This window comes from Rhineura floridana, chromosome 4, assembly GCF_030035675.1.
Source record: "Rhineura floridana isolate rRhiFlo1 chromosome 4, rRhiFlo1.hap2, whole genome shotgun sequence".
In the NCBI taxonomy this organism is placed as follows: Eukaryota; Metazoa; Chordata; class Lepidosauria; order Squamata; family Rhineuridae; genus Rhineura; species Rhineura floridana.
In genome coordinates this window covers 144,090,637-144,115,289 of record NC_084483.1, presented here as the reverse complement: position 1 = coordinate 144,115,289, position 24,653 = coordinate 144,090,637, and the positions used below count along the sequence as shown (strand labels likewise).

The 24,653-nt window shown below is 39.6% G+C and overlaps 1 protein-coding gene across 3 annotated transcripts in view; it reads left to right on the top strand.

Annotated features, from left to right (window-relative positions):
* The window catches only part of SMYD3 (SET and MYND domain containing 3), a 597,530-nt gene that overhangs the window by 63,056 nt on the left and 509,821 nt on the right, over positions 1-24,653 (top strand). For all 3 annotated transcript variants that reach the window (XM_061624643.1, XM_061624645.1, XM_061624646.1), the window contains exons 2-5: positions 6,546-6,609; positions 9,582-9,689; positions 10,406-10,463; positions 14,424-14,560. In XM_061624643.1, the coding sequence (XP_061480627.1) occupies positions 6,546-6,609; positions 9,582-9,689; positions 10,406-10,463; positions 14,424-14,560 (367 nt within the window). The remainder of the gene's footprint in view (positions 1-6,545; positions 6,610-9,581; positions 9,690-10,405; positions 10,464-14,423; positions 14,561-24,653) is intronic.

The window sequence follows — 24,653 nt, the reverse complement described above, 5'->3', positions numbered from 1 at the left end:
GGAGGGGGAGGGGGAAGAAGGGGATTGGACGGGAAGGGGCAAAGGAAGGGGGAGGGCAGGTCTGATCATTTGCATGCTTATTGAGTTCAATGGTATTTACTTCCGTGCAATCATACTTAAGCAGAGCTTGGAAAAGTTACTTTTTAAAACTGCAACTCTGATCAGCCCCAGCCAGCATGGCCACTGGATTGGGTTGATGGGAGTTGTAGTTCAAAAAAAGTAACTTTTCCAAGCTCTGTGCTTAAGATAGGTAAAACTGACCATGGGGAGGGGGATGGGAGGGGGGAAGAGGCAAGAGGGAGGGGATAGGAGGGAGGAGAAGGGAGGGTGGGTTTGATCATTTGCATACTTTTTGAGTTCAGTGGGATTTATTTCTGTACAATCATGTTTGAACATGGAAATGAACTGCCTTCAAGTCGATCCCAACTTAAGGCGACCCTATGAATAGGGGTTTCATGGTAAACGGTATTCAGAGGTGGTTTTACCATTGCCTTCCTCTGAGGCTGAGAGGCAGTGACTGGCCCAAGGTCACCCAGTGAACTTCATGGCTATGTGGGGATTCGAACCCTGGTCTACCAGGTTGTAGTCCAACACTGACCTGGGGGAGAGGCAGGGAGGGTAGGAGGAGGGAGAGGGGGAGGAGATTGGTGGGTACTGCACAGAAGGGAAGTTCCTTTCCTTTTCAAAAGGAACACATTGTGAGCAGTATCATTGCTTTTCAGAGTTTCCCCCATTTTTTATTCTACAGCAGGCACATATAGCCTCCCACCCAAATTTAAACCAAAGCTGTCCCTAGCCACATCCACACCAGACCTTTATTTCACTTTAGACAGTCATGGCTTCTCCCAAAGAATCCTGGGAAGTGTAGTTAGTGAAAGGTGCTGAGAGTTGCTAGGAGACGCCCTGTTTCCCTCACAGACCTTCAATCAGAGCGGCTGACTGTTAAACTACTCTAGCCACTGGAGCTCTGTCAGGAGGATAGTAGTCTCCTCTCAGTACCCTTCACAAACTACACTTCCCAGGATTCTCTGAGGGAAGCCATGACTGTCTCATGTGAAATCAAATTCTGGTGTGGGTGTGGCCCCCTGATTAGGCAAGCCAAGCAACTTTGAGTCTGGCTTTTAGACCACTGACAGTTGATTCTTACTGAGCATGCCCGACATTATCATTCAGTTCAATGCAAAATTTCTTAAATTAATTAAAACTCAGCCAGGCATATTTTTAACTTTTAAAGTGCAGAAGATGAAGGTCAGAGTATGGGGTAAGGTCAGTAACAGGGTTACAGGTACTCTGTGACCATGGCTGATTTTTAATGAATTTCAACAGATTATGAGAACTCTCAGAGAAAAAAGTCCAAAAGAGGTCTGGGTTTTTTCTCTCTCAGACTTTGAACTGTCGATTCTTTCTGACTGTTTTGTTTATCGCCATGAAAATTGAGAGGGTTGTTAAGTGTTTCTGAGTTCAGGACTATAAGTTTTGTAAGGTTTTGTTTTCAAATGAGCATATGGGAAGCATCAGAATAGCATGGGGGTATTTTCAGTTTAACATTGCGGAATGTGAAAAATCCATGCTGGCTATAGTATACAGCCACTCTTGTGGCTGTATAATAATGCAGCCCCCGCCAAATGTTACGTTTTTGTAAACCTCACCTTTGTCATTAAACGAAAAGTTGTTGGCAACTTCATTCTTTTGGGGTTGTTCTTTTTTACAAGAACAAAAAACTGAGGACATGGGGGTTGAAGGAAGGCTTTTTTAAAAAAAGGTGATCATTTTCACAGCTGTATGGTGGAGCCAGAAATATCAGTTTATGGCTGGTTAACTTTCTTTGTTTAACTCTTCATACATGCAAAATGTAAGGACCAGAAGTGGAACTCAACAGTAGTTCAGTTTTCAACTTTCAAAGTTACATCACATAACTGAAAATAAAATAAAGAAATTCAAAAGAAAAAGGCTAGTTGGGGTGGGGGTGGGGAGTATGTTGTCAGACAGGGAGCAGAGGCAAGAGACAGACTCGATGAGCAATTAACTCCCTCATTTACATTTAAATACAAATAGAGCATCTGCAGAAAAAATGATAATAGCAGTAGAAATACCGGTAACAATTACTCTATTTTTGGGGAAGGAAAAAAACATGGATCAGTATAAGCAAAAGAAATTGGCAAAAAACACCCCGCAAACGGAATGCTTTTGCCTGCGGGTCTGGTGAAAAGAGATTTGAACTGGCTCTAAGAAGTGAACTACAACCCTAGTTCCCTTCTCTTTGAAGTTAATAGGAGGAACATTTTTTTGCATTAGGTGAGGGCCAGGTGCAAAGTTATGCCATTTGGGAAGCATGACTGTGTGTTGAAGGGGTATAGAATATGGCATGTGTGTTTCCCCCCCACACCACACCCACAACAACAATAACAACCCATCTCAGCTTTCCCCCGTCAGATCTTCACAGACCTTTGGCAGTGAAGTGTTCTGCTGGTTATCTGGGGTGTACCTGTAGCATATCTGTTGTTGCATTCTGCTGGTATAGCGATCCTTTCAACAAATCCATGGACCTCAGCTGGTGGATCTTCAGTATGAGATTGTGGCTTTTAACTACATAACTAATTCATTAAATGTACAGAAAAAACTGCTGTCATATTAATTGAGAGCCCCTTTTGAGCTAATCGATGAATCTACTAAACATTTTTGTAGCCCTACTAAATTGCTTCAAATAAAATCACATGCTGGAAAGATTTTAAGTCATTTCAAATTTTGATTCTTAGCCCATTTTAATTATTTCACTTATCATTTTCATCTTTCTGTCAAATGTTGAATTTGCTAACTGTAGTCCTAAATTACATATTCTTTCTTAGAAAATGGTAGGAAATCAAAATTATAAAAGACAGTCCTACCAATCATTGTTAAGGTGTGTGAATACACCTCTGGTTTAAATTTCCCATCTCTTTTTGTTGTGTTCCTCCATAAAAATGTCTTGGAGACAATATGGGCTCATCTACATGGGAGCATTTCTTCATAGCAAATACTATGGTGGTTAATAAACAAGGTAGGAGACTTATTGAGCTCTCCCACAAACATCGGATTGCCTACATGGTTCAGCTATTGACCAATCAAATGGAGCATATACTTACCTCTCATCTAGAGGAGCCAGTGTGATAGACTACACACTGGTTTCAAGTACTTTAACTAAAGAGGTATGTAGGTTCAACGTCTTATATAGAATTGATAGTGACCATTTTCCTACCTCAACGACTCTGAATTTGCGCTCCCCCCTCCCTCCACCTGTACTCCCTGATATGGAAGGCCTCCAAATTGCAGACCGTAGAATACGATGGACCCCAAACTTACAAACGGAACTAACACAATTATTAAATGACAGTTCCTTGCATTCTATTAATAATATTAATTACGAGACAGATGCTCTTAATGCATATCAGAATATTATCTCTTTCTTTAAACCCTTGTTGTCTCGGAAGAATTCTTCCAAATCTGTGCGCTTAAGATCTAAGAGATGGTATGATTACGAATGCAAAGCAGCTAAGCGTGTATTAGTAAATTATGCCCGCAGATCTAGAAGGGGACCATCTGTATTCTGTCATGAACACCTAGTCCATCTTCGATATTCATACAGATCCATGTTGAGGCAAAAAAAGGATAGGTTTGCGAGAGCTCAATGGGAACGACTCAATCAGGCACTACTTGAGGGTAATGAACGATTATTTTGGGATTTGGTTGCCGGTGGTACGGGTGCGAACAGGTACCCTATTATCAACCAAATTTCTGCCAGGATATGGTATGAACATTTCTCTAAACTTTATGCAGCCCCATCTATAAGTTTTGTGCTTCGGCCTAGTAAAGAGTTTGATCTGCCCCCCTGGCCCCCGGTTACAAAAACCCAAATTAAGTCCCTCATTTCCTTGTTAAAAAGGGGTAAGGTGCCAGGGGGTGATATGATTCCAGCTGAACTTTTTATCAATTTTCCAGATTGGTGGGCCCCCATTTTGGCTAATCTGTTTACTCAGATTAATGAATCGGGCATTATGCCCGAGGCATGGAAACAGAGCACTGTCATCCCCATCTTTAAAAAAGGAGAGAGACAAGATCCTAATAATTATCGGCCCATTAGTCTACTTAATGTAGGTGCCAAATTATACAGCAAATTTCTCCTGCTCAAGTTAGAGGAGTGGGAAGCGGACAACCTACTCATTCACCCAGAACAAGTGGGATTTCGGAAAGGGCAGAGCACTATCGATCATTGCGCCACTTTACATTTTATAGCAAGGCAATCAATGATAGGCCCCACAAAACATCTTTATGCCGCCTTTATTGATTTAGCGGCAGCTTTTGACTCTATTGACAGAGATCGTCTATGGGCCAAGCTCGCTAACACCAATATAGACAAACGTCTATTACACCTAATCAGAGAAATCTACTCTGATAATTTCCTTCGAATTAGAATGGGTAATAATTTGATGGATCCATAGGGTTACCTACAGGGTGGCTCACTTTGCCCTTGTGGCTCAAAAAATGAGGGCTAAATATATTATTGACCAAGGTCTTTAAATCTGAATGTTTTTCTTTCCTCCTTTCAACTTTTGTTTTAAATGGATTTACATGATTTTATACTTTGTTATTTTATATGTATGTTGTGATGGCCTATGGCCTGGCAATAAACCTTTTTGATACTTTGATACTTCATAGCAAATACATTGCTTTTACCTTCGTAATAGATTTGCATCGTCTGCAGTTCCTGCTCAATGTTAGCTGCCAATCAGTTTTTCCCATTCACACAAGTAGGTGTTCCTCTGGGAAGGGTTAGTCTCACTGTTTCCTCGTGGCCCCGCCCTCTAATTATACATTTCCACTCCTTCTGGTTGCTAGGTGACCGAACATGCTCAGTCTGTTCTTCTAGCTGCAGTAGGTTCCTTAAAAAAAACAACACCTGGAAGTGTGAATATCTGTGTTCTACATGCATATGGTTGGTAGGATACAGCTGAAATACAAATCTTTCTTTGAGCAGTGTCATGCTTTTGTGCACAAGTTAGGGGAAAAAGAAGAAAAGGCACCATTTGCAGCAGCATAAAAAAGGCTAGCATAATGGAGAAGAGCAACCGGAAGTTGCTTGTTACCTCACAGAAAACAAAATGAAAGAAGGGAGGAGGAGATAGTGGGGGTGGAGAGGGGAACGATTGACACACCCACCTAAAAGCATCAGAGCAAAATGTCTGGAAGCACTAGAGAAATGGAGTGGAGACTTTTCCCCTCCACTTTTGGTAGGATTGATTTAGTATAGATTTACAGGGGGGAAACTGTGTGTTAGCTTCTGTTTGCTGATAATGTCATGTGAACCATGCAGATTTAAAGGAGATGTGAGTAGCATCAAACACACAGTAACCACCGTGTAGATAAGCCCTACAACTATTTTATTTAAGACAGAACTTTATATTAATGGGGAATTCAGGGTAGAAATATATGCCGTCACTCAATGTGCCTATAGATTCTCAGCAAGAATCTTGCTTATGGCAGATAATATCTGGAGTAAGAGTTCCTGAATTTTAGCTTGCAATGGAATATTACATTTTTGAGCTCCAAAGACAAGCTATATCCCACTGTGTAGTTTACTGCAAAAGCACTTTGGGGATTCTTACGGTAATCATAGTTTAATACAAGTTGTCTGTGTGAGAGGACAGCAGGAAAACAAAAATGTTATTTCTTTATTTACTGTCTCACCAGAAAAAAGATAAAACATTTTCTACTCCGATTGCAGCATTTCATTTTTTGGCAAATAGGTATTGCTTGAAGAGCCCCTATAAAGCTTTACATACAGGATGCAACAGCTGTAAATTGTTCAAGTGAAGCATTATTATTGGATTCTGTGACTTTCAGTTTTTTCTGTTCTCCTAGAAAATATATTGTTTAATTATAAGAGTTAAAGTAATTAACTTTATGCCCATTGAACATACACAAATACAAGTTGTAAATATTCTAGGACATTCCACCCTCCCCCCCCCACACACTTACACTTTAATTTTTTCTTCATTTTTTACCACAGCTGAAGAGCCAGACCACAAAATGGTTTACCTGGTGGGCAGTTACAACAAATAATGCTATTTCGTAGAATTGTAGCCTAGAGCCACAACCTAAAAAGTCAGATAGCAACCTACATATCATACAGAGTACAAGTCCGTGGGTCTATTTCAGCTTCATAAAACTATTTCAACAACTATTTTTAAAATTCGGCCTTAAAATGCTCTCTAGATTGTGGTTTGCTGCTCTGGCATTAGTCTTTGTGTACTGGGACCCTCTCTAGTTTTTATTTTTTATTTTTATTTTTATTTTATTTATATCCTGCCCTTCATCCCAGCAGGAGCCCAGTTGTGAATGTATGTTATTTTAAACTTGTTTTAATATTGTATTTTATATTGGTGTGACCTTCCCTGGGACCTTCTCCTGGTGAAGGGCTAACTTAAAGTTTAAAAGCATTTATCTGAAGGTTATTTCTCTTAAATATGTATAGTATTTCATGTTTTTTTCATTTTTTCCCTTCCCAACAGCAAGAAGCGACTTCTTAGGTGTTCGCAGTGCAAAGTTGCAAGATACTGTGATGTACATTGTCAGGTAATGATTATTATGATAGTTAGCCACAAATGAATAATCTATTGCTATCCCTTTCGCTTTCCTGTTTTTTCCTGTGAAATCTGCTGTCATGGCTAACAAAAATTTCACACACACACACACACACACATGTAATGACATTTTTATGATACACTGTAACTTGCATTTTGATGTATCATTATATTTAGATGTTTTGTATATGATTTATTTCTGTAATTCTTAGTTATATACATTGTTAGAGATTTATTTAATCATGTTACTTAAAATGTGGGACTCTTATTGGTAGTATTAGTATTATTGGTATTGCTTGGTTTTGAATATGGAATTTATACTTATGTTGTATGTCTTATATTGATTCCTTTTTGTTAGAATTTGTTAACTGTTTAGAGAGTTCTGTTGAAATACGAAGCGGTGTACTAATTGACTAAATTTAAAAACATGAATCAATAATTGGCCACAGAAAAAACCAAACACAACACCTGTCTAACAAAAGCGGACAGAAGACATAGGTAAAGTAGAGTGGCTGGTGGCAAATATGCACAGGGTTGCTGAGTTCTTTTTGTAGCAGTAGCAGGTGCAGCCATGACCATGTCTAAAATAGGAAAGGATGTGCTTGTTTCTAGCCAGTATGTATTCACTCTGTGAATGGATTCAAATTGGCAGTGATCATAAAGATGTGATTCCAAAGCTTTTCTAACATTAAAAAACACTGCTAACATTAGAAGAATGAGACACATGATTTTGTGTGATGTTGCATATTTCATCTCATTGCCCCTTTACAGCCTACATAAACAGTTGATCATCTGGATGTCACTTCTAGCATATTTTAAAGCTATTCCTAGCATTTATTTTAGGAAGAAAGCACATCAGATAAAGGCTGGCTTCAAAGAACAATTTTAGTACATGCTAGTACAGCTGCATTTATGCAGAACGATGTCTTAATGATTAGAGTCATGACTGTTTCTTTAGGATAAGAGAAACTGGATACATATATCCTTTATTTGCTGGATACCTCATGTTATGGTTGTATTCAGATAGCTAACATTTTGTAGCCCATGTGAAACAGCAGGTAAATTAGAGAGGTGAGCTGTCTATAATGCTCAAACTAATTTTTATTTATTTATTTTTTTGTTATATGAAAGGCTGAGCCAAACCAAGTTGGGGGTGGCAGCTTTTCACAAAAACTTGCACAATATGTGAAATGCACTTTTCCCTTTAGCAAGTGAACAGAAGCAAAAGTGTTCAATAATGCTTCTATTCCTGTTTTTCATTTGAATTGGCTTTCTAACATCATGAAGCCAAATCTGGTTGGATATGTGAATATATATGAAGCTGCTGTATACTGAGTCAGACCACTGGTCCATCTAGCCCAGTAATGTCTATACTGACTGGCAGAGCTGCTCTACGGTCTCGGCAAGAGCCCTTCCAAGAGTGAGGTCCTTTTTAACAGGAGATGCTGCAAACTGAACCTGAGGCCATGTGCAGTATACATGCAGAGCATGCCCTCTTGCATCTGAACTAAGATGTTATCGCACACTGATTATATGATATGAGTAGACAGCATAAAGAAGCCCCCCCCCCAAAAAGAGAATGGTTCACAAGGATCCACCAGTTGGGTAGTGAACAACTCTGAAAGATGTTCACAGGAGATTGGCTTAGAGGCCATTTTGGTTTCTCCAAAATCTCTTTTTTCCCACTGAAAATATTGACTGTTATTAACAACAATATTGTTGTTGTAGATCTATTGTTTTTATTGTATTACTGTATTTTATTAATTGTATTTTAATAATTTTGCAAGTCGCCTAGAGTGGCCATTGGCCAGATAGGCGACGAAGAAATTAAATTTATTATTATTTATTTTATTTATTATTATTGACTGGTGAACATTTGGTGCCCTAAATCCCATACCATACCACCTGTTTCTGTTGCCTGCCTGCCTTCCTCTGTGCAAACCTTAAGTAGAAATTTGGTATAGCAGCATCAATGGAAAAAACCCTCAAAATTCTTTTGAGGTAGCAATCAAGGGACTCTCAAATGGGATGCTGAATGTAAATATTGCAAGTAGAGGATTACTGGGATAGGATCAGGGTTGCCACAAAGCAGAAAGCTCCACTGAAAAGAATGACAGTTTACAATAGGTAATTTGTTCCTGTGCGTTTCTCCATAGGAGATCAGATTTAAAAGGAAACAAGTGGGACCTGCAGTAAGTATGTGACTTTGGGTTCCATCCTCTGCTGACAGGGACCTGTGAGCTGGAGGGTGTAAAGCATTAGGGGATCTTTACTGGGGACTTTGGAGACCAAATCCAGGCAGTTGTGATAGCTGCCAGCATAGGGAGCTGCTGACATGATTGTTACTACCCTTAGAGTAGGGGCCAGGTGGCATGAAGCAGGGTTGGTTCTATACATCTGTCTTTGGCCTGTTCCCACAGTTGAAGCTACTTATCTTTTGGACAAAGATCAAGCTGACATCAGAATGCTCCAATATACTTCTCTTAATATCTGCTTCTCATCCCGTTAGTTCCTCATTGAAGCAGGTTTGAAATGGAAGTGCACTTTTTATATTACAGAAATAGGAAACATATTTCCATCTAATACTGAGTGGTAGAATTTTGATTAAATTCAAAATTGTCTCCAAAATCCTACAAAGTCACTTATGTTGAGGTTTTAATATGCAAATGTATTTAGATATAAAAAGCAAATGGTTGATCAGCTAAAACACTTTAAATGGTGAACAGTTCTAATAACTAATGATTAATACACCACTATAAATACATCCAAGTACTTCAACAGCAATTCTTGTCAAAACCATATGCCCTTGAATCTGAGCCATGGCTTGGTTCCAAAGATTCTTATGCTTGCATATAATCCCTTTTATCTGTGCACTTGTCCTTTACAGTAATAATTAATATTTGTTATATTTTAATATCTAAAGAGTTTAAAGACAAAATAATTTCTGTTTTTCCCAACCTGTAGAAAGAAGCCTGGCAAGACCACAGACGGGAATGCAAGTGTATTAAGAGTATTGAGCCTAACTTCCCTCCAGATTCCGTGAGACTTGTTGGCAGGATTGTTTTCAAACTAGTAAGTACGCTTTCTATCTGTGATTAATACTGGAAAAGATTACTCAGTAGTCATATATATCATAAAGTGCAGCAGTCTCTATCAGAATAGTAATTTAGTAACAAATGATATTGAAGACCTGACTGAATCACTACAAAACTTCTTGGCTCCAGAGTTTAGTCCTTAACTTGATCTTAGGTGGATGCTGTTCCAGAACTTGTATGTTTACTCATAGTTCCAATATCTCCACAGCTCAGATCTCTATGGGAGGCTGGTCGACTAACATCTGTTTCAAAGGGCTTCTCTAGCATGTGTCTGTAAAACTTCACAACTGCTTCACAACAGTAAAATAAATAACTTGAGTCTGTGGATGAATTCAAACAGGCTTGTAACAGCCATCTCAGCTGTGCTTAAATCAGTGTGGAACTCAGTTTACAGAACATATGGGTAACTGCAGTCTGCAAAACAAGGTGTGAAAACCAAGAAAAAAAGGAAAATGAGTTGTAACTTACAATAATATGACTCAAAATGCTACTGATTTCACAGACATGAAGAAGAAGAATGGGTTTATGGTGATGATTGTTATTCTATACATAAAGATGTGATGTGTCAGTATGAAAAGAATGATTAAAAATGGAGTTCATAATTTATTTATTTATTTATTAGATTTATATCCCACCCTTCCTCCCAGTAGGAGCCCATATTTTTATTCATTAATATTTTTGTGTTCTCACCAGTTAAGACAATCAACATGCCCATCTGAGGAGCTCTACTCTCTTTTTGAGCTGCAGTCCAGTAAGTAGATGTCAGCAGTATTTTTGTCAATATGTACCCCTTTTACTATGTAGCATCCTGACGTATAACTTCCTTTTGGAATTTAGTAGACTTGCCTAAATAACACTTGAGAGAAGAACTAGCACACACAACAGCTGATTATCAGTGTTCTGTCCTTTCAAAGGCTAGTTGAGAACTTTCTTTTATGAAAAGCCTTTGATTTTTTGAGTTTGAGTTTTTGGTTTTCTGTTCTGTTGCTTTTGTATTTTGATGCTAATGAATATATTAATTTTGTGTGTGTTGTGCAGCACTTTTGAATAGTTTCAGATGTGGTATATAATTATAAAGAAAAATAAGACAATTGGAAATCAAACAACAAATGTCCTGGTAGCATTGTGGATTACTAGTACTTCCATATTGGAACCCAGTTAACTCACTCTGCCATAGGCATCTGGTTGCTCTCTGTGAGAGCAGGATGCTGAACTAGTTATGCCTTTGGCTTTATTCAGAAGGGTTCTTCTTAAGTAGGTTACCTTAATATTTTGTGGGCTTCTTGGTAGCTTGTTCCATTGCCTTCTTGAGACTTTAGTTTGTTAATGTTTTTCATGTAAGGGTGTCCCTTACTACTGTGAATTACTGTTGTATGATGGGCTGATGAAGGGTAATCAATAAATATTATTAACATTATGAGGACCATTTATATTGATTAAACAGCTATCTGACCATAAAGGCCCCCATGGCAACATCTTAGGTGCAATCAAAAGATTATAGAGGAATCTTTTATGCAAGGAAAGATAATCTTCTGAATCAATGCAGTTTAGGAGTAAACATGTGTGATCAGGATTCACATTACAATTCAGTGTTCCCCCCAATTCAAATATGCTAGATAATTTCTGGGTAGGAGCACTGGAGACTGGAATTCTCCCATGACTTATGGTGAAAATCTCTTACTTATCCACCTTGTTTTTGTTATTTGGAGTCTCACTAGCATTATACACCAGCAACTTGCTAAGTGCTTATTTGTTGCCTTTTTTGAGTCTATGACCAAATGATGCCCTCTTCATGACCTTCACATTGTGTGTTTTGATGCTGTGTTGTCACACCTTTTTAAAAGATTGTCTGCACGTGAAGGTCCAAATCTTGGCTTTTTGTAAGATATCCCTCACCAAAATATTTTCATATCTAGGTATTGGTTTTTACTGTATTACGGCACCAGAGGAAGCTAATTAAGAGGCTTATTCTCTGCTAGCTGAAACTGAATTCATAGGAAGAGTTCGATACTGAGAAGTTGTGTATGTACATCTAGGTCTGTTTTGAGCTATGCATCACAACAGAGATCATTTAGAGATCATTCACTACAGAGATGTTATGGAGGGAACTGGTACTCCCAAGTTAATGATAAAAGCTGCAGTTGCACTATGAATATTATCCTGGCAGTATGGGAGTATGCATCTACATAACAAATATAAACATAGCCTAGAATGTCCATTTAATTTAAAAACAAGCTCTTTCCTGCTTTCTATCGTCCATCAGCAATATTCATACATATGCACAGATGGTGGGAATGAGGCTCAGTGGTGCATTTAGTTTAACATGTAAAAATGGGCTACATATAGTATTCATAGCTACACTTTTTGTAATGTTTCATCTTCCAGGGAATGGAACAAAGTTAGTTTTCTGAACCCCAGAAAATTAAAACAATTCATTTACTTGATATCATTTCAGTTCTTACTTCCTTTGGGTTCAGTGTGAGATGGGAAACTTCGTTTCAGATCACTTGCCGTGAAAAATCTTATGGGACCTTGTTTCTCAGACAATGTTTAATTCTGACACTCTGGCCAAATTCCAGATCAGATAATTGCATTCTGTTTTTGATTCTCTAAATTCTCCCCAAAGTTTTGGTCATATATATTATTCTTGTTTGCATCTGTCCTGAACTGAAATGTCCCCCACATTGCACTCTTACACAGTTGTTACTCTCCATCCCAGAGGTGGTTTTCTTTCAGTGATGGGAGGAATTAGTATGTCTGCCTATCTCTGAAATGAATCAATACATTATGTTATGTGCATTGTGCTCCTCTGGGCGAAATAGTTTTTTTGTCATGTCCTGTTTTTAAAATGTAAAAATGGAAGGGAAGAGGACCATAGGGTCACTTCCAGGGGAAAGCTGTAATGCAAGCAAAAAGGGAGTGACATTACTTTTAAGGCTTCTCCCTCCAACAGAGGATGAATGGGGGTGTAGTGGTGGTGGACTGAAAACTTTCCCTCCCACTGTTATACAAGGCGGCCTATAACAAGTGCCTCAGAATATTTTGGTCCCTTTGCATAATGTTCAGGAGTACATGAATAAATTGCATCAAGCAGAGGGAGAGAACTGAATGGGAATGTAGGGGGCACAGACATGTGTCTAGGATCATGTCCAGTGTTTGTATGTTAATGTTTCTGTGTCATTAGATTTGGAAGCAATCCTGGAGCTATGTTATTGGGCAGTATATAACTGTACATAAATAAATGAGTTGGCCGTTTCCCCTGGCCACTCATCCCCCCCCAATGTTTTAATTGGCTGCAGTGAAGGTAAGCATGTGTGCACATTTCTTCATAAGAGATGGGAGAGAGTACATTTTACCTTTTTATTAGCCATGAGTAGTAAAGAAGCTGAAGAAAAAGCACATTCTCAAACCCTAAAGAAAATGATTTCTTTCAGTTAGTAGGGTAAATTATTTCCTTCGCTAGCAGTTTGTGTTAGATTGCCAAGAGCTTGCTACATATTTGAAACCCTACTTGCATTTTCTGACTTTAAAAGGACCATTGGGCTAATGGTGTAACATCTAGCTTGACTCAAAGACACTTGAATTCCCAGTTCTTGTTTCCAGGTTTGGTACCACAGAAATCATAACATGTAAAGAATGGTTTGGATCACCTTTTATGTTTTTCTCCTTCCTAATAACTTGGTTTCCGATAAAATGCAGACCACTGTGAACAAAGTATGCACAAATGTTGTGGTTTTGAGTTGGACAGTCAAATGTTAAGATGTAGTTAGAAGGTTACAGATTCTTTTCACTCGTTATTGCTTCAGGGTTTTAGTTTGCAAAGTGGGGATTCTTACTGGATTGGATCAAGAAAGAAGCTTGTAGAAAGGGCTGGTGGAAGCTGACTTTTCTACTACTTTCTCTGGCAGCCAATCTGGCACCTTTCTGAATGCAGTTGGTGGGGCAGAAGGGGAAGGGAAGAACCTCCCAAAATTAGGCAGAGGGCTTTCACGAGTGGACCTCCTGTTCAAGGAAGGTGCCGATGTCTGATTTTTGAAGATCCCCCTCTTTCTCCCCACTCCCCTGCATTCATTCATTCATCATTGTCTCCCAACCCAGGAGAAGATTTTCAGGTGGGGAAGCTGGAGGAAGGAGGGGGCAGGAAAGTCACCTTCCACCAGTCTCCTCCTTTGGGCCTTTCTCTGGATCTGCACATTACTTATCATATCTAGAGAGGAACCTCCAATATATTTTTATTACATGAACATGCATTTATGTAGGCTTTGTGTTTCAGACTTCCTTAATTTGACTAAAACTCTTTTAAGCTGTCATTCTTATTGTGTCCTGTAAATAGATTGTTTTGCATAGTATTTTCTGAGAACTGATTTGAAGAAAGAAACGTAAGTCATCATCTTACACTTAGGGATATATTGTGGACAACACAAAATGAGCAATGCTTACTGTAACATATCCAGCTGACTGCTTTTGCCATTTTACATCCTTTTGGACATCAGCTTTGGTTGTAAGCTTTTGATGTAATATTCCCATAATTTAATTCGACAAGTTGGCATGAACCACGTAGTGAGAGGTAACAGTCAAAAATCCAGTGATATATGTTTGTCCTTCCAGTCTTTGGGGCAGAAATGTCTAGACTGCAAAGGTGCCACTGGACAGCTTAAATATGTGGCAAAAGCTTCTGTTCATCCCTTGCTATATGTTGCCTCCTCTAAAGATGTTGAAGAGTTAAGTGAAGAAATGAAAGAAGGCCTGGGACACCTTGCAAGGACACTGCAGCTATATTTGAAGGTAGAGATCCAAGATTCTTCTCAGCTGCCACCTGCTCTAGATATTTTTCAGACCTTCGCAAAAGTAAGTGTTAAAACTGATTTCTGACAGTTCTACAATTTCCCTTGTCTTTAATTTTTGTGTCTTGTGAGACACCATGTCAGATCATAATATATTGCCATATGTCAGAGTGAACCAATTTTGTGTGCCACTTTAGTAATTAAACAAATTCCGTGCCTGGGAGCAGTAGCATTTCCTTTTTTAAAAAAATGAATGTTGCTTAAATTAAAAACAAAGAATGCAAAGAAAGGGAATGTTAAAAAGGAAAATAATGACAGCACGAAATGCTGATATTGAAAAATGACTTGGGATGTCATTTGAAAAAAATTCTGTATTATATGTTGCTTTCTAGAAAAATGATCTTATGGTTTATGCTTTGCCTTTTTCTTTTGAAACCTGCATATTTCTGCCAAATATAATCTGTTAACAGATACATTTATATTTTGTGTTTTTCTCATATTGAAATATGATATGATGCACAAGACATCTGTGTATTTCAGAATTAGCTGTATATGGCCATTTTTCTTCTTGATGTACCTTTTAATGCTTATTTATTGTTAGTAAACACTGCTATGCTTCTTGTTGCCTACATTTGGCCTTGCATAATTGAATAGATGGCTTCTAGAATATCTTTGGGATTCCTTTTTATAATAACCATCCAGTGTAAAATGTGTTTTCCCAGGGTTTATTTATTTCTTAAATGACTTGAAGACACATAGCAAAGCAAAAATTTTTTTTTTCTTAATGGAAATGTATTGGCATTTTCAGAGTATCTGTTTATGTCTGGTTTCCGGATATATGCAAATCAAAAAGGACAGTAAAATGGTTAATCCCTTGGTGAGCAATCCAAACCCAAGATCCACTGGGATGAGTGGAGTTTGGAACAGGCAGATCTCCAGCTGAGCTTGGGCTCAGCCTTGGCTCAGCTGAAGTCGGCTGAGCCAAGGCCAGATTAAGTCCTGAAAAAGGTGCATTCCGGGGATATGTCTAGGGCAGGGCGGGGATCCTTATTGCAAACTTTGTTCAGTTTGGTCACGTGACCAAGCAACTTACCAGAATTTATACTGGCAAAGAGGGTGGTATAAGTCAAACTCTATTGTTTTCCCTCTGCCAAGCTTAGGCTGGCTCAGCCAGCAGTAGCTCTGCTCCTGAACAGAGTTTGGAATAGGGGTAAGTTACACCAGCATAATTTACCCTGACATAAATTACACTGCTTCCTATAGTTTGGATTGATCTGCCAATGAGTTTTCTGGTGTAGCTTATACTAATGAATTCTCAAAATATTAATAAATTTTATATTTCCTTCTGAGGTGAAATATGCCAACAAGAAAGTAATAATGCTACCATCAAATTTATTAGAATTTGTATAATGTTTTAAGCAAGCTGGAAAATTCTGACTAGGTCAGTGATGGCTCAGAGATTAGTAGTGCTACTGTTACATATTCATAGCTTGTTGGTTTTTCAGTCTATAAATTATAGTTTTTATTTGTGAGTGCAAAGTGGATATGTATTCTTTAAACCTGAAATATTAATGAGCAGAGATTTTCTATCATTTGTTGAGTGCTTACATAATCATCAACAAACTGATGGAATATGATAAGATTCCTATTTAATCAGTAAAAGGTTTGTTCTGATCCCAAATGTACTGCACAGAAGAAAATTTCAGTAACTGGAGCGCAATTTGTTTTTGGAATTAGCAAGGTGCCTGTCATAGGATGGATATACGTAGAAGGAGAGCCTGTGTGTTACAGGGCCATTGTTCTCTGGGGTGCAGTGTATGGATAAATCATGCCCAAGTACATCACTGTACTGTTCCCCATTAGAATAAACGAGAGAAGGTAAAGCGGTGTGTTCAGGAGTTCCATTAAAGTATGGATTTAATTACTCCTAATGACTCACTTTCTGATTTTCCCTCCTCTCAACTATGTTTGTTTGTTTATTATTTGATTTATATCCCACCCTTCCTCCCAGCAGGAAGTTCTATCTACAATCTATTGACTGTATACTTTAGAACTCAATGGGGTCCATTGAGAACTGTGCCAGTCCCTATTTGCATAGTCTGCTCCTGGATTCCATTTTTGGGTGTGAAAGCCAGGAAATGGCTTTGCGGATAGATTGTCAATTGTAGAACAGTATTTATTGAGTTTTTAAACTATTTTTCTGTACTTACTTTCTTTCTTGTATTCCTCTACTAAACCACTAGGGACAGATTTTTCTGCATAGGTTTTTCATTTACGCCCCAAATATCTGAATTCTGAAATTTTGCTGTTCCTGTATATACTATGCCATATTTCAGATATTGACTTTCTGGTTTTTGTATGAAAGACATGGAAGTTTAAGACTCATTATGCCATGCAGAGCAATTGATTAATTTTTCAGTGGACAAACAAAAGGAAGGCTATTTGCAAGACAAGTGAGATCTGTTTTAGCATTTCAAAGACTTTTCAGAGTTTTCCATAGTGCCATATGGCCTTTATGAATGGTCATAGAATAAAATAATGCTACCAGTATGCTATCTCCATGTTGTTATGGAAATATGTATGTGTGCCAGTGTATGCATTTACCTAAGCAGTAGGCTTTTACCCTGCATTTAGATCACTGAGACTTAAGACTTAGTAAAATAAAAAAGCAACTTTATTTATAGAAATACATAGTAGATAGGAAAGGCATACCTAGTTCTAACTAACTAACTAAGTTGGAGGTGCAATGCCAAGATTTGGGTAATGCCCTCATGGCTCAGCAGAGAGAGCAAAGACAAAGATGTCTCCTCTCTCCTCGGACAGTCGAAGAAGGAGGAGGAGGGACAGGTCAGCTTCCCTGAGCATACCCATTTACAACGGGAGGAAGTTAGGTACAGAAGAGCACAGGTAAAGGTAGGCAAGCCTAGCCAGCTGGAGGATCCAAATTCTATCTTCCTTCTGGAATACAAACAAAAGAACCCAAACAGGAGTTGCTCTCTCCCTACTTTCAACATATGTGTGGTGGAATTGAGGACAAGGATACCCAGCTGTGAGTGCTGGTCGAGAGCACTAACCCAACGTACGGACAAAGGGAGCATATGCAACAGAAAAGAGCTTTTATTATTTCTATTGTTATATCCCGCCCTTCCTCCCAGTAGGAGCCCAGAGCTGCAAACAAAACACTAAAAACACTCTAAAACATCATAAAAACAGACTTTAAATATATTAAAACAAAACTTCTTTAAAAACATCTTTTTTAAAAATCTGTAAAAACATCTTAAAAAGCAATTCCAATACAGATGCAGCTTGGGATAAAGTTGCTACTTAAAAGGCTTGTTGAAAGAGGAAGGTCTTCAGTAAGTGCTGAAAAGAAAACATATGGTGCCTGTCTAATATTTAAGGGGAGGGAATTCCGAAGGGTAGATGCTGCTATAGTAAGGTTCTGCTTCCTATGTTGTACGGAATGGACCTCCTGATAAGATGGCATTTACAGGAAGCCCTCACCTGCAAAGCATACTGATCGATTGGGTATATAAGGGATAAGACGATTTTCCAGGTATCCTGGTCCCAAGCTGCACATGGCTCTGTACACCGAAACCAGAACCTTGAACTTGGCTCAGTAGCTAATGGGTAGCCAGTGCAGTTCTTTCAGCAATGGGGTGACATGGGCGATACCCTGCCCCAGTGAGCAGTCATGCTGCCGCATTTTGTACCAGCTGAAGCTTCCAGACCAACCTCAAGGCCAGCCCCACATAGAGCATATTACAGTAATCCAACCTGGAGGTTACCAGTGCATGGACAACAGTGGTCAGGCTACCCCAGTCCAGACAAGGCCACAGCTGTCTTGCCAGGTGACACGGGTAAAAGGCACTCCTAGCCACTGAAGTCACCTGGGTCTCTAGCAACAAAGATGGATCCAGGAGCACCCCCAGACTATGAACCTACTCTTTCAGAGGGAGTACAATCCCATCCAAAACAGGCAACTGACCAATTATCTGAACTTGGGAACCACCAACCCACAGTGCCTTTGTTTTGCTAGGCTTCAGACTCAGTTTATTGGCCCTCTTCCAGCCCACCACTGAGTCCAGCCACTGGTTAAGGGCTTGCATGGCCTCTCTCGATTCAGATGTTACAGAGAAATACAGCTGGGTATCATCAGCATACTGCTGACACCTCACCCCAAATCTCCTGATGATCACTCCCAAGTGTTTCATATAGATGTTAAATAGCATTGGGGACAAGATGGTACCCTGTGGCACCCCACAGCACAGTTGCCAGGGGCCTGAAAGACAGTCACCCAATGCTCTTCTCTGAGAGCGACCCTGGAGATAGGATCAGAACCACTGTAAAACAGTGCCTCTAATACCCATCTCACCAAGATGGCCCAGAAGGATACCATGGTCAATGGTATCAAAAGCGGCTGAAAGATCAGGTAAGAATAACAGGGTTGCACTCCCTCTGTCCTTCCGGTAAAGGTTGCCCATCAGGGCAACCAAGGCCAATTCAGTCCCATTACCAGGGCTTGAGACCACAGTGGAATGGGTCAAGATAATCTGTTTCATCCAAGAGTACTTGCAATTGTGCCAGAACACCATCATTCACCTTCCCTAAAAAGCCATGCCTGTTGCTTTTAATGGATTATGACATAAAGGGTGGCATTCAGTGGTAGTCCCACTTGGAGTAGACCCATTAACATTAATAGATATGACTAACTTATGTTCATTCATTTCAATGAGTCTACTCTGAGTAGGACTTCATTGACTACAACACTTTTGCTTTCCCCTTTCAACAGTATGGGCCTTGTGCTGATTTCAAGCAGCCTATCTTGGACCAAAACCATCTGAATAGGCCACATGTCGCGTTCATTGGATGTACTTGACCTAAGGTATAGATTGATGGGCCATTGAGGCAGAGGTTGTGCCTCACTAACTCAAAACAGGAAGTTGCTACTAGTTTACCCATAACTAGTCACAACCTTCCAACTCATTATTGGTTTCCTAAAGTATTTTCTGGAAGCTAATTATTAATGAAATTATAAAAATGCAAAGCTACAAATGAAAGAAACATGGCTGCAGTAATCAAAATATGGCACTGCAATTTCTCACAGAAGACTGATCTGCATGCATGTCTCCAAATGAAAGCCATTTTTCCCCATAATGTGAAAGTTTGTTTGGTCTCTGTTATGTGATTTCCTCCCTCATGTTTAGCTCTTTCCAGTATATTATTATACCAGTGATTTATAGCTGAGGAGCCTCAGGATTTTCCATGTTATTGGAGCTAACCTTTCAGCTACAGCAATTATTCTTAGGTACTGTTGCTTATTATAACAGAAGTAGCACAAGCAATATTAGTCACTCAGTCAAAACAAATTGTAATTTAATTAGAAGCTCTCAAGTTGCATTTCTAAAGCTTTCTGCAATCAAGGCACATGTTGAAATTAGAATGCTGGATTTTGGGTCAAAGCCATCTGTAAAATACAAAGAAGGATAGCTGATCCAGTTGCACAGTATACAACAGTGGATAGGTCTGTGGAACCATGGACTCTATATAGAAAGAAATATTGTGCATAAGTAGTGCATGCAAAACACATGCACACACACTATTCCAAGGAGTGTAGGAATTTAATTTTTGGAGGATATTTAATTGATACCAGAACTTTGATATGAAACCTCTTACAAAATTTTATTTGGCAATTTAATCTCTGGTTCATGGGGCATTTGTTCACCTGCTGGACTTGATACTGTGCATACAAAACGCTTGTTAACAGGTCTAAAGGAATCTCTCTCTCTCTCTCTCTCTCTCTCTCTCTCTCACTCACTCACTCACTCACTCACTCTCTCTCTCTCTCTCACACACACACACACACACACACACACTCACACACACACACACACACACACACGAGAGAGAGAGAGAGAGAGAGAGTCACAGAAGCATATAAAGATGATACAAAAGAGACATTTTTTACTTTCCAATGTAGTAGACATAGTGGTAGTGACTTGACAGCCTGGATCCTATAACCCAACAAGTAGTCCACAAGAGAAGGGGTCCAGGTCCAAGAACACACCCTAGAGCCCATTGTTCTGTCCCCTGTTATGCAGATGACCCTTGGTGGAAGTCCATGATTTTATTCTGTATATTGTGATAATTCAAGTCACCTTAGAATGTTTTAGGGAGTGATAAGTGAGTTGGATCATCCACGACAGCCTCAAGTTCAGGGGTGGAAAACTTTGTCCTTCCAGATGTTGAACCACAATCCCCATCATCTCTGGCCATTGGACATGCTTGCTGAGGCTAATGGGAGTTTTAGTTCAGCAGCATCTGAAGGTTGTCTGTCACTGCTCTAGTTCATGACATACATCTATAGACAGCTATAATGTGGTAGTAGAAGCCAACAACGGACAGAAACATCATTAAGTTGTCGACCAAGATCCCCAGCAATTTTCAGGAAAGCACTGATTTTTGGAAAGCACTGATCTAAGCCTTTGCTTCCAGTATTGTTACCAGTGATGCACAGAAACCTGCAGAAGCAACTGTGTATTATGCAAATAGCAGCTTAGATACTTCAGTGTCAATATAAATCCGGCGCAAAAGAGATCACAATCAGTTTTGTTCTGTCTTATTTAGATCCTGTAATGTCCACAATATTAAAAAAGCTTTTATCTTTATTTAAAATGTCAACTTGTAATAATTAATAAAAATGTAATCAAATTTCCATTTAGCAACAGTTTAAAATGACTTAATTTTCTTAAGACCTCTCTTTTCATTACTATTCCTAGCATGCAGTTGTTTTTTTAATTTTCAGACTTATAGAGATGAGCTGGAAAGAGTTAGCTTAAACTTGTTTAACCAGGCCTAGGAAAACAGATGGAACTTAGCATGGAATTAGTACTCAGTTCTGGGCTGCACTCAAGGCCCTTTCCCATTTATTAATTTATAGTGCCAAAAAAAGGAAAGAAAAAAGGACCTTTTGTTTTTCATTTGTTGTGCATACCACCTCTCATATCTGTCTTCTCTCTTGTATGTCTGTTGCATAGCTATGAGTACTCAATATCCGAAAACCGCAATTATTCCCTTGATAATGCATTCAGTTATTTTGCAATGTGTTTTCACAAGGGTCACAACCCTATATTAGTTATTGTATGTGATGTGGCTAGTGATGAGCAACCCAACATGACTTTCACTCTTTCTGTGTTGAATTTGCATCATTCAGCCTCTGGGTTGGACTTCTAAATCATGTTCAGAGTATGTCCATTGAAATCCTTGTGCTTAAGTTGGTAGATTCCAGTGATTTTAGTGGAACTACTTTTAGTATGAGTTCCAGGGCAATCCAATGCCCCTTATCCCAGACTGTGGGGGGTCTGGATTGGGTAAGGGCGGGACAGGGCACCCATCAGGAACCTCAACATGTACAGGCAGAAGAAGCGTAGTTCTGCTGCCACCGCCACCACCACTACCTCACTGCTCCCCACAGCGAGCCGAGCCGAGCCTCCAAGAAAGTGAGAAGGAGCGTTTTCCCTCGCTTCGCCTCTCCTCTTCTCTGGCTGGGCATGGCGACGGGGGTGAGTTACTTGCCGCCCTGGTGGGTGAGCCTCTTGCACAGCCTGCCCCACTTGAACCTGTGCTGGGAGGCCATTGCCGACGACTTCCGATCCGAGGACGCCGAATACCAGCAGAGGCTGAATACATCAAGGACTCCCTCAAAGAACAAGGCACTAGTCCGTTCAAAACCCGTGTCCTCCCATCATTTACCACTGCAGTTCAGGAGCAGCAGAATGCAGTGAAAGAGATCGTTATCACCAACATGGCTGCTGCGTACAAACAGGACCAGAGAAGCATGAAGAGGAAAACGAAAGGTCTCTTGTCTCTAAGTTATAAAATGGAGGACAGTGTTTTTTGGGAGTCACGAAGGTCAGGTCCTGAAAAAGCTGAAGAAGAGCCAATATGTGTTTTTTCAAATTGAGACTGTCCTACCTCCAGAGCAGAGCATATCTAGTATAAAAAACCTGGTTGAATGCGGTTCTCTCATCATGACATATTTAAATGTTTTTTTCTTTTAATAATGTTATTTGTTATTTAATTTTGAGAATTGCATTATTTTATTGATGTATGTATTGCTATATTCGTGTTTTTGTAAGCCTCCTTGAGGGCCTTTTGGCCATAAGGCGGGGTATAAATGTAATAAATAAATAAATGAAGGTGTCCCTCTGCTCAGCTCAGCAGGTGTCATTCTGGTGCCGGCCTTCCCTTTCCAGCCACTGAACATGTGGGTAGGAGGTCTGCTGGTGGTATACCCACCAGTGGAAAGCCCCCAAATTGGGAGGTCTGAGGGTGGGGCTAAGCCATCTCACTTCATTTGGGTGACTGTATTGGCCCCAATCTAGATCTGATTGCTGCACCAGCCTAGAGCTGTTTTGGGGATTGGGCCTAATTGTCCTGTGTCCCCACCTTCTGCCTCTGCTTTGAGTGGCCAGGTCATAGACGATGCAATGGCTCCACCACTTCGTAGAGTGGTGGGGGTAGGATTGCAACCATAATCAGATATAACGCTCTGCCTCTTTTTCTCCATTTAAGTAGCACAGCTATCTGTTTTATAAGTATGTGTGTGTGCGTGGGTGTGTTGTGGCCTGTGGCACCATTCTGTTTGCCTCAAAGTGTGAGTTACAATTCTTATAATATGCATTAAGGATTCACTAATTTAAATTTATGAAGAATTTTGAAATCTCATGTAATTCTGTGAGGCATTTGGGTGGAATCCAACTGATGCTGTTGCACATATGAAAGGGCTTTTGATCCATCAGCTCTCTGCTAATGGAATTTTTGCCAATTTCCCCTTTTCTTACAGCCCCCAGCACATTCAAAAATTGGATTGGGAGAGTTGGGAGCTGGGCCTCTAGAATAGAGTGGAAGATGGCATGGAGGGGCTGTAGGGGGTAGGGTTGTGGGCTAAATACTCTCCAGTCAAATCGAAGCACAGATTCTGCCACAATGTGCACCTATACCATGTCTGAGGACCAGAAGCCTTTCAGGCAAACACCAACAGCTTTTGCAGATATTGATTTTGAAGGTTGGTGAACTTTACAACATTGTTAATTAAATGAGGTAAATTTTAATGTTGGGTTTATTCCACTAACGTTAACTTCTCTAGATGTCTGCTGCATTGCCACTTTGGCAAATCAAATCAATGAAATGGCTGTGTTGTTTGTTTCACAATTACGGAGGTGACAGGTGACAGGAAGCAAATGAAAAATGAAATTCCAAAGGAACAATGTTCAGAAGTCTGATGCCTTATCCAAACATCTGAGCACATTGAATGAGATGAAGACCAAGGGGGAGGGGGTCTTGGGTCATCACATGGTCAGAATGAGAGAAGCTGAAATATAAAAGTTAACAAAACCTTCACTGTGCTAGGGGACTGCATCCAGCTGCAGTATAGATTTCTTGAGGTTTCAAGAAATACTTGCTTTGGAGCTATAACAGTGTTTACTAAAAACAATGTCACATCAGCATAAATGCATATGCAACCTTCAAGCTCAATGTGATGGTTAAAACACTGAAATGTGTAATGCTACCATGCTGGATTGTTATGAATCATGTGTGGTGGCTGCTGGATACTTGAGGACTAGTGAGTGTGTCACTCACTCACAGTCAGATCACATGCAGGGAACTTGTTTACATTCTAACTTATTCACAGTCTAACCCGAAGAACACAGTGTGTGGATTGCAGTCCAAACATTGAACAATGTATTCAGGAAAATCATAGAAACATAGCAAAACACGTCACTTCTGCTAATAATCAAGTTGGAGTTGGAGTACATTTTCCATGTGCCCCGTTGTCAGTGGCACACAACAAACCTGCAAAGTAGGTTAGTGCATTCAATTTCACCGTTGCAAAATACTTAACTCTGTTCAGCTCAGCAAACCTCATCATTTCATTGTGGACCCCTCCCCACAAAGACATTGTAATCAAATTTTACATGATGGTTTATGTCTGTGCTCGAATACAATTGGATGTAATTTCAAATCAAGATAGCAGATTGAATCTTTCAAAATTGCACTGATTTTAACCACTGATTTTAAAATTGCACTGAGTTTTTTGGTTTCTTACCACTTTCCTCTAGTGCTATGATAAAGTAGCAGCAATAGGAAGTCCTGTC